This window comes from Ananas comosus, linkage group 5 (assembly GCF_001540865.1).
Source record: "Ananas comosus cultivar F153 linkage group 5, ASM154086v1, whole genome shotgun sequence".
Classification (NCBI taxonomy): Eukaryota; Viridiplantae; Streptophyta; class Magnoliopsida; order Poales; family Bromeliaceae; genus Ananas; species Ananas comosus.
In genome coordinates this window covers 5276308-5287519 of record NC_033625.1, presented here as the reverse complement: position 1 = coordinate 5287519, position 11212 = coordinate 5276308, and the positions used below count along the sequence as shown (strand labels likewise).

Below are 11212 nucleotides of genomic sequence, written 5' to 3'. Positions count from 1 at the left end.
TTATACTATTTGATATAAAAATTATATTTTTTAAAATAAATTTTATACTCTTTAGATCAAGATTGTACTATTTAGAAAAATTTTGCACATTCACACAATATAAAAAATAAACAAAGTGGGTAACTAAAAGGCACCTATTTACAGTATATTCGTGCATCTAAATCATCTAATTTATTGTGATAAAAAAAATTTGTGAAAAATTGGTGGACAATTAGTGGATACAACCATCTAATTTATTGTGATAAGAAATTTGTGGACATTAGTGGATTGACTTAGTAGAGGTGACCGGAGTAGAGGAGGAGACTGGTCCATGAAATAGAACCAATTTTTGGAGCCAGGTTAATGGTTTATAATAATGGGTTGTTTTGCATTCCGGCCGTGCCCGCTTACGGCCCGCGCCCTGGGCCCCGCCCGCATCTGCGCCCCCTCGTTGCCACCTGTACTCAACTAGAAATTTATATATTTATATTATTATTATTATTATATTATATTATATAAACTATAGAAATATTTTTACTCTTGTTATAAATAATTAATTATTCTTATGATTTTGAACTCTTCCTATTTCTTCTTTCTTTATTTTCTTTTATTTATTTGCTTCTGTGTGGAAGTGATTCACTGCGTCGTCGTACTGGTGTCTTCACTAGTTCAGTATATTTAACCTTCGTTTGGTTCGGGGTTAAGAAAAAAGTAGTTATTCCAGGGATAGAGTTAAGTTTAGGATTAAAATGGGGTTAAAGTTTTTTTTTGTTTGGTTGGGAGTTGAAGTTAGTTTAGAATAATGAAAAATAGTATTTGGTTGGAGTAGGTGGGATAAGAAGATAACGATTGATAAAGAAGGATAATGATTGATTTGAGTATGTGGGATAAGAAAGATAGTGGATTATTATGAATAGAAAATAGTGTTTGGTTGGAATTTGGTAGGGTTAGGTGGAGTTAGCTAATCCGGAATAATTTATTTGAGTTGGAATTACTAACCCCATCCATTTTTTAGGATATTTGAAAATAACATGGGGATTAAGGGGTTATTTCACCCCTTAACCCCAACCAAACAAGGGCATATAGGTCGTACTAATCCTATGGATCCCAAAAAAGAAAAGTAAGACCCCTCAACTATAGGAGAGCTTAATAGCCCCTTCAACTTTTCCATGCTTTTTTTTTTTTTTTTTTTATTGAGGCCCCCTCAACATCTAATTTCGTTTGGAATTTTTATGCTTAGTAAAGTTAAAAAAAAAAATCAAATTGAATGACTTCATCTGTTATTAATTGTTAATTGGCATAATTTTATTTGATAAAAAATAATTAATAGTTATCAAATTTGATGAAGTTACCAATATATTTTATAAAATCTCTATTTTTTAAAAAAATTAAAATCACTTAATTCTAAACAATTAAAAGTTGGGAGAGTCCCAATAAAAAACCAAAGAAGTTGAGGGTCCTATTTTCAAGCTATCCTATAGTTGAGGGGTATCCATACAAGTTTTCCGTCAAAAAGGAATATTACCTTCAAAAAATATTACCTAAATAAAAACCTTGATTCTCGGCCCGATGGTCCGGCCCAACCCATTTAACAGCCCCTTACACAAAACCGTACACACGCGAAGCCGGTCCGAGGGCCGTTTGGTTCGGTTCAGCTTCGGCCGGCTCAGTTCACACCACTATAAAAGCACGATCACGTCGAGGCGAGGAGCGCTTTAATCGAACACCCCCCCCCAAACACTCCCCCTTTTCTAGGGTTTCCAACGCCAAATCCGATCCTCTCCAAAATCGCTCCCTCTTCCCCTCTCTAATTCCCCTTTTCTCCCCCTCGAGATCTCGCTACAATCCACCCTCTTCTCCCTCTCCCAAACCCTAATTTCGATTCCTTGATGCCATTTTTGCTCGAGTTCTCGGTCCTCATCGTCTAGGGCCGGCGCTGGGCGAGCGATGTCGCAGCAGCAGCAGCAGAAGCAGCCGAGTGAGGCGGAGGACGAGGTGACGCCGACGAGCACGCTGTGGGTGGGGAACCTCGCGGCGGGCACCACCGACGCCGATCTCATGGCCGCGTTCGCGGCGCACGGCGCGCTCGATTGCGTGGCGATGCAGGCCGGGTCGCGGAGCTATGCCTTCGTGATGTTCCGGAGCGCCGACACCGCCCGCGCCGCCATGGACGCCCTTCGGGGCTCTGTCATCCGCAGGAGTGCCATTAGGATTCAATTCTCGCGACCGGTTCCTCTCTCTCTCTCTCTCTCTCTCTCTCTCTCTCTCTCTCTCGCGTGGTTCGGTGTGAATTGTGAGTATATTGATGAGGAAATTTGTTTGTGTTCTTGATTATGTCGTTCTTTGTTTTGATCGGGGAACATAACGAGGATAGATTTTATGCTCTGATTAGGGTTTTAGTTTTCTCTGATTAGGTTTTAGTATTGAACTGTGTTCTTTCATTTGATTTCGATTTTAGTTGGTCCTAAACGTTGAATGCAATGGATCTTGATGAACCTTTTTATATGTATACAGGCTATGATTAGATGAGGTTAATTGAACAATTTATGTTGCCTTCTGTTATGTTAATTAAGCTCATAGTGATCAAATTCTTGCAGTTTTGGTGCAGTTGGGGGTTCAAAGTTAGTTGAATTCTTGAGAGGTTTATTTCCTTGTGTAAGATTTAATCTTGTTTGTTGTATAGGAAGAAAAATATGAAATTAACGATGTTAGAAAAAACAGAAAATTTAGGCGTTTCCTAAAAAAAAAGATATAATGAAACGTCCAAGAGCATCGAGAAAGAGGTGGTGAATGAAAAGGTGAAAAGAATGTTATCTTGAGGCCTACAATTTTGGTGCACTACAGTGAATTCAAATGCATTTGGGTTGAATTTTATTGATGGTTGGTTAATATAGCAGTATTTTATTAGCCATGCAGAGCATTGTGTTTTTATTCTATTAGAAATCCTTAGTAGTAAAAAATTGTAATTTGATTAAAGCAAATCTTGTATTGACCTGTTTCTTCTTTTATATTTGATCCATGCGATGTATATGAGAAACATCAAACACTAGATCAAATGATTCACTGCCTGCAGATGTCTAAATCACAATAAATGGTTTTACATTTTTTTTCATTTTTTTGGGATGGTTTATACCTGAATTATGAATGTGCTATTTCTTTTGGAAAAGATTTTTCATAAAATGTGTTGTCCGAATGCTCTCTGTCATTCTGTTTGTGCATAACTATGAGATATCTAAATGTGCTTATATTTTATATGGTTCTAGCAGTTAATCAGTTGATTTTTATACGCAGGCAAAGGCAGTTAGGCATTTATGGGTTGGAGGTATTAGCTCATCTATTACAAAGGAAAAAGTTGAGGAGGAGTTTTTGAAATTTGGAAAGATTGAAGAGTTCAAGTTCTTTAGAGAACGGAATTCTGCTCTTATTGACTACTACAAGATGGAGGATGCTATCTCTGCTCACAAGAACATGAATGGAAAGCGTTTAGGTGGTGACCAATTATGTGTGGACTTTCAAAGATCTCAACCGATGAGAAAGGTGTGTTTGCATGATGAATTTGTGTGCCACTTTTACATAACGTAGATTGTATGTAGTACATTTTCATACTATCATGTTATTATCCTGAGAACAGGAATGGCCTGATCATGACTTAAGAAATGGACCTTTCAACAGTAGGGGCTTGGGACCTGCTGATGTGACAGGGGGTTTCTATGATTCAGTGAACCATGGACCAAGAAAATATATGGTATATTTTGCAGCTTATTTTACTTTTCCTCATTTACTTGTGGCAGTGTTGGATGCTGGTAAAGCTTCTCATGGTGTTTTACATTTTATTTTCAATTTTTTTCAGCCTCATGGAGGACAAAGAGACAGCCGCCCTACCAATGTTCTTTGGATAAGCTATCCGCCATCTGTGCAGATTGATGAGCAGATGCTTCACCGAGCAATGATTCTGTTTGGTGAAATTGAGAGAATCAAGTGTTTCCCGTCGAGGCACTATTCTTTCATAGAATTTAGAAGTGTCGATGAAGCTAGGCGTGCAAAGGAAGGCCTCCAAGGCCGCCTTTTTAATGACCCTAGGATTCAGATTCTGTATTCAAGCAATGAACTTGCAGGACTCAAGGATGAAATCCTGCCTCCCTTTCCTCCACTTAGAGGGCCTGGACAAGACATGTTTTACAATGAAGGCCCTTTTGGGCCTCTGGACTTGGTTGGGTCCGGCCGTTCAATGGGTCCGAACAAATTTTCTGGGTCCTTTCCTAATGGTGTCCCTGGCTCAAGTATATCAATGAAACCATTCGCGCCACAAGGATTTGATCCTCATGAGGGAGGTCCTGAGCTCCATGAATTTGGTGGCGTGATGCCAAATTTTCCTGATTCAAATGCTAATAAATCTGGACCTGCCCTTTGGCTGCGGTCATCCCCGTCAGCACCAGGAATACTTCCTTCTCCAACAAGCCTTCGTCCATCTTTTCATTCAATGCCTGGTGAATGGGATAGATTGGACATGAGAGAAACAAAAAGGTTGAGAATGGATGATGATGATTTTGGGGACCTTTCCGAGTTTCCTCTTCTTGAGAGAGCTGCATTTGGTCAAAGATATCTGAGTCCCCCCATTCGAGTCCGTGGTGAGGTTCGTGAATCCCCAGATAGCGGCCACATCTGGCGTGGTATACTGGCCAAAGGCGGAACCCATGTTTGTTGTGCTCGCTGTGTGCCAATTGGAAAGGGCATCACCTCTCCTTTGTATGTTGAATATCACCCCTTTATACTTATTTGTCTTCGTTTTCGTTAGGGATATGTGCTAATGGGTCCTAACTAGATTAGTGAACTAAAATTAAGGCAGCCAATTTTGTTTACTAAGTTCGACTTGATATATAATTTGGTTTGTTCAGTTGTGCATATCAAGAACTGAATAAGCAGTATTAAATGAATATGTAATAACTTGAACAACAGTTTTTAGATGATTTTAACAGCTAAAGTGAAAACCGAACTGAACTCATTGATGGACATGTGATTTTAGTAGTTGGTTCTCTAAGTGTGATTATTCTGATAGTGTTTTTATTTTTTCCTCTCCTCAGATCTGATGTTGTTAATTGCTCAGCCAGAACGGGTTTGGACATGCTGACAAAACACTATGCTGAGGCGAATGGTTTCGATATTGTCTTCTTTCTACCAGATAGTGAAGAAGACTTTGCTTCCTACACCGAATTCCTCCGCTACCTGGGCCTTAAAAACCGTGCTGGGGTCGCAAAACTGGACGATGGAACAACACTGTTCTTGGTTCCTCCATCAGATTTTTTGACTAATGTGTTGAAAGTTAAAGGCCCTGAGCGTCTTTATGGTGTAGTTTTGCACCTTCCCCAGCAATCAACAGGCGCTGAGGCGCAAGATTACCATCAACTGTCCGCTCCTTCATCGTCTAATTACGTTGATCGCCATGATCCACCTGTGTTAAACAAAGGGTATAATTATGCCTCTCGGAATGAAGAGCAAGATATTAGAATTGGTTATAATAGGTCTTCTTCGCTCGAGCTACCATTGCCTTATACTCCAGGAGTTATAAAGCCTCCGAGCGTGCATCCCGATGAATTACGTGGTGTTCAATCAGCTCCCCCAGATCATAGTAACAGCAGTCATACTGCTGCACCTCAAGTTGGATTAACCCCTGAACTAATCGCTACTTTAGCTTCTCTTATACCTGAAAATAAACAACCATCGGCTGCTGGTAATGTTCACATGCCACCAACCCCCACTAGTAAGGTAGTTTCATCTTCTACTAATGTGGTAAACGATACACCATCATTGCCATTTCAAGGCTGGAGCCAAGGGCATCAAGCAATAGATCCCGTTAGTAATATCCCTCAGCATTTTGTTAGTAATATCCCTCAGCATTTTGGTCAACAGTTTAATAGTGCACAAATTCAGAATGCAGCACAACCTCTTACTATTTCCAATACGGGACCGTTAAATACTTATGTTATGCCGTCCCAAAATGGACAATATTTACCCTCGCAGAGTAACCAGCAATATTTGTCTGATCCTTCCATGGCTTCTCAAAGCAGCTATGGCATGTTACAAACAGCCTACACACCTGGAGTTTCTTTTAACCAGCCAGTTCAGCAGCAGCTAAACCCTACTTCAATGATTCAGCCACAAAGTACTGTGCCAATGCCAACTGAAAGGGTGAATATGGAATTTGCATCTCAAGGTACTCAGCTGCAGCTGCAAAATGTTATATCTGGTGCTGGTCACGGCACTTCAGATGGTGATGCGGATAAGAGTCAAAGGTATCAGTCGACCCTTCAGTTTGCTGCCAGCCTACTACTCCAAATTCAACAACAGCAACAAGCTGGTGCTCAGGGTGTGCAAGGATCAAGGAATTAACAGGGGGAATCATCTTCTATTACAGGTATGCATTCTTTCCCGTAACTTGGATTTATGTTTGTCTAATGATCTGTAGCCTAGTTAATATTCTTTCTAACATATTTAAATAGTAGTACATGCTAACTGGTTAGTTACTTTAGATGACCATACATAGTTTTTATATTCATTGTGCGCTTCCTGATTTCTCGCATGCATTCCTTCTAATTATTTGCATGATAGTCTTATAAGTTTTTATGTTTCTCATGACATTCCCTTCAATCGTTTTTCCACCTTGGATTAACAAACCGATTAGTTAATCATGGTGCTTTTGAGATGGTGAGCCATCTATGTACAACTTTTCTACTAGTTTAAAATTGGATTTTTTTTTTCACCCCCCTGTGGAGTCATATTTCCTATTCCTTTCCATTTTTCAATAGATGTGTTGTGTGGAATTACCTTTTGAAGTTTTCTATCCTTTTTCTTTTTGCACTTATTTCGGATTTCTTGAAGTCATTTAGTTTGTGGTTTAAGTGTTAGTGTTGATATTTCATCTATCACTGTTTTGAATTTTGTGTCCTCTATTTGCATTGAATTTGCTCTTCTGATAGTTTTTCCTTTACTTTTTTGAACAATTGAACTATAGTTTCTAAATGGGATATCTGAACTTAAATTGATAAACTGTGGAAGAAGCTATTTATGTTTATATAGTTTGACTTCATGGACTTGCTGTAAATCTTTAGACAACAGAACAACAGAACCCCCAAACCCCTGGCACGACAGTTGCAATTTTAGACTCCTAGTCTGATGAATTTGCATATTATCATTTGCATACTATCATTTGTATACTATCATTTGTTACTTTTTCTTTAGTGCCGCTCTAGGAATGCCATGATTTTCACACATACCTTTTTGAGGTCTTAAGATTCTATTTTATTGTTTGATGGTGTCCTTAGTGTCCTGATATGCCCTAAAATTTTGTATAATATGCTTATTAGCAATATATCTTCCTGATTTGCCCTGCATTCCTTTCACTTTGGGAACTCCACTTGGCTATAAGTTCATTTTTCTTGAGAAGATCCCCTGACTGGTAAAAGTTTTTCTTAAGCCAATTGTTGTTCAATCTAATCTATTACAAAAGCTTTTGCCTACTCCTGGAATAATTTTATATTGGAGCATCATCTGTAATGTTCTGTCACCCTCTTGTAGTGTTCAGAATATTGAAGTTAGTAGTAGTTTGATTAGTATGTGGCAAATTTTTCTATTTTTCTACTTTTCTACTTTATTTGACTTTAGTATCTGGAATGTAATAAATTTAAGAGCGATATAATGTTTCTCTAAGATGAGAGCAGAAAAAAAAAATCTTAGAGAAATGAAAGATATAAAGATAGCCTTAGAACAGAAACTCTCTCACCTTATTTTCATCCAACTGAGTAGTCTATAAGAAAAAGGTACATTATTTAAATAGTTTGTCTGACATGATATAGTCCATGCAATTCAATGATGTAGTAAAACTAGTGTAGGGAAAAATTTATGTTAGTCCATGTTCATTACTAAAATCATGTCAAATAATAAAGTCGTATGTTCTTGAGATACAATATAGTCCATTCTTAGGTATTAGTTATAGAAATCAAAGGACTGCAGTTATGCCATCACGATTTCAGTAATTGCGATCCCCAGTCATTTTGCAGTTATTCGCAACGTTGATGCGCTATCCCGTCAAACACAATGTTTACCGACATTACGCCAACTATCATGGACTTTAGAAAGCCAATAGCTTTACATTTGGCTCTATTTGGGATTGCGGGGAGGTTGCATTACGTGCGGAGAGAAAGTACGAAGGAAAAATAATCCTGTTTGTCTTCGTTACGTATACATCACGTTCCTTATATCACAATGAGTTGGTTACGATATATTTTCTGCGATCCCATCGGAAAATGCAGAATTATTTCTATGCTTTCACGCCAACTCCATTTTATTTATGAGCGTTAGATGAGACCTGTAGTCCAAATTTCTCTTGACTAAGCTAGATTACAATTTACGTAAGTATTGATTCAGTATTTGGAAATACTTAAGCTGGTCATATAATATAAAATTGTGAGAAGAATCGTACGCTATGAACAGGACGAAAGACCAAATGAAGGAGAACTGTATTGAAACTAAAGGGAAGTAATTAAATTCAGTAAACTGCACTACTTGTCCCTGAACTTGAACTCAAGTTTGGTCCTCAAACTTGTAAGTTTGACGTTCGAGATCCTAAACTATCAACATAGTTTTATTTTAGTCCTTTAAGCTTTTAACCATGTTTCATTTAGTTCTAAAATATTTCATTCGAGACCCAGTTCATCATATGTCCCGACCACATGAATCTGTCAATCCGTCATCCATTTTAATAATTGCATGGTATATGAATGTACCATAGTAACGATCAATACTAAATATGCAAAATGACTAAAATGGAACTCTTTTAAAAGTTTAGGGTCTCTAAGCTTTAACTTGGGCGTAAATGTAACTGCGCTTAACAGTACCTTTTCACACATGCATCAAAACAGACAACAGAGTTTATCCCTTGCACTGAAATTTCTTCGCTCGCAGCACGTACCATATCGTACCCCATCGTTCTCTATCATAACCAGTACAAAGTCATCCAAAGGCACCTGGTTGTCTTAATATGTTATTTGTGGATACTCTATGCTGGAACATTGAACACCTATATAACATTAAATTTATAACAATAAATTACAATCCTGTACTTATCGTGCATGACCGAGTCGTAAGGCATGTTCAAAACCATGAACTTATTTTTCTCGAATACAACGTATGTAATACTGTAAGCGAGTTTACTCCTTGCACATTTCGACAATGATCTTGTTGGTTTGAAACCAGTATTTTTAATCAGTCGTCTTCTCCTTTTTTAGTTTTCCGGAAAATCAATCACATTCCTGTTTCTGTTAGTCTGTTCTGTAAGTGTTTTTAGTTAATACAATACTGTAAAGAGGGCGAAAGGGGAAGCTGAGAAACTGTTTTATACATTAGGTAGCGAACTTTAGCTGTCATATGTTACTTTCTGATCTGCGTAGTTTTTGTATTACATAATATCACCTGTATGCGTTACGTCGTTTCATTATCGAAGTTTTGCAATATTGGTACAAATCATTTGTTGATTCTGAGCTTGCTTTCTTCGTTTTTCTTTCATTTTTTGAGAGAAACAAGGCCCTACCGACTTGCAGTCGAAGGAACAATCTTTCTATTCGGCCGACAAATGCTAGAGTTAGGATATAGAGAGGTAGATTAGGTTGTCGAGGTTTTGACAGTAGGCACTCATTCTGCACATCACACTTGGTTCATTAAACTTCAATCTGTGCCATTTTAGTGGGTTACCAAAATGTATTTAATGTGCGCGTAAGTTAGAATCCTGTCTCTTTACATCTCTTTATGCTTTCTGAGGAATGCTAGAATAAGAGACAATTTGTGTTGGGTTCAACACAAAAATACAAGTAAAATGGCACTTCTTATACAGCAAACCCAATATAGTAGCTCAAGCTCTTTCGTTGATTCCGGGTTGCGTAAAAATTTTCGATTCAGCATAAATTTTTTTAGCTATACTCATCAACCTGGTTGGAACCTGTACAGAACTAGTAATTTGCAGCATATATGTCTGTTGACAAGTGCGAAATCTAATTCGGAGTTGAGACGGTAGAAATGTTTAGTAGACTTAGTTTGCTTTAATCAAATACTTCGGCCCGATTCTCCTTTCCTCTTATCATTTCACTCCTCGATACGGCGCAATTTCTTCTCTCCAGTAAAATATTCCAGCTTATATTTCTGAAAAGAGACTTGATTTTACGCCAGTTTCCTTCTACTTTTTAGGCCCTCATGTTTCTCTAAAATGTTCCAGGTATTGTGTGCGCAATTGAAACTATTGATTCAGTAACAAGGTATCCCTATTGATTCAGTAACAAGGTATCCCGGACATCTGCGATCGCTGGTCGCAAAATTTCATTTAGGCTAGCGGATTTCATGAAGATTGATGTGATCGAATTATCGAACTTCAATTTCTATTTTAGTTGGTTCATTATGCGAGCTGCCAACTATATTTTTTCATAGTAGAGGGGGTGATGTTGTAGCTTAATTGTGCTAGTGAGATGAAGTATACTAATACGAAGTTTAGTCCATAGGTGAAATTTTCCCTGGATCTCATCGGGTTGTGTATTCATTTCCAAGAATTTAAATTCGCCATATGTTTCTCGTACGTTTATTTTATAACGAATAACGATCATGAACTCGTTGCCTTAGTAAGCTCAGCTGGGAAATTGTTTTTCTGTGCGTTTTTCTGCAAAATTTTTTTGTGAACTAACATAAGAGAAGAAAAATGTAGCCTTTATTTTTTCCCAATTTAAACTATTCTAATTCTAATATGAATTCTCTCCACGACCACAAGCGTACTTCCCTCGTTTTACCAAAAAAAATAAATGAGGAAACAAATTATAAAATAAAATCTTAGTTGTAATAACCAAGTGTGGCGTGAAATCTCTTGACTTTAAAAAAGAGAAATTAAAAATGAAGTTACTGAAAGCATATGTTGGTAACGAAGTAATCAAATTCCGTGTCTATTCTTTGTCGTATATTTTGTTAACCAAGTTTGACAAAATCTCTCTGTAGCCTGTAGGTGGTGATCAATTTCCCGATTCATCTTCCAGATCAGGTAGAGGGGCCGAGTCCGTCGACGGTAGATTTGCAGCCGTAAATAAACAGCGAAAGAGACATTGTTCTTTTCCATTTTAAATTTAGTTTAATGTATGAACAAAGCGCATGACTCGAGTAAGTGTTAAGCAATGGACTAAGCTCCAGATTTGTAATTTTGTAGGAA

The 11212-nt window shown here is 37.8% G+C and overlaps 1 protein-coding gene across 3 annotated transcripts; it reads left to right on the top strand.

The window, feature by feature from the left end:
- On the top strand, window positions 1713–11212 carry LOC109710129 (flowering time control protein FPA). 3 transcript variants are annotated; one of them, XM_020232577.1, is made up of 6 exons: window positions 1713–2208; window positions 3271–3516; window positions 3611–3724; window positions 3830–4725; window positions 5061–6391; window positions 11012–11212. In XM_020232577.1, exons 1-5 carry the CDS (start codon window positions 1927–1929, stop codon window positions 6364–6366), a joined length of 2844 nt encoding a protein of 947 aa, XP_020088166.1. In that variant the 5' UTR covers window positions 1713–1926; the 3' UTR covers window positions 6367–6391; window positions 11012–11212. The 3 variants fall into 3 exon arrangements, with proteins under 3 accessions (XP_020088166.1, XP_020088164.1, XP_020088165.1); XM_020232575.1 differs by having other exon boundaries at window positions 11005–11212; XM_020232576.1 differs by lacking the exon at window positions 11012–11212 and adding an exon at window positions 10241–10641.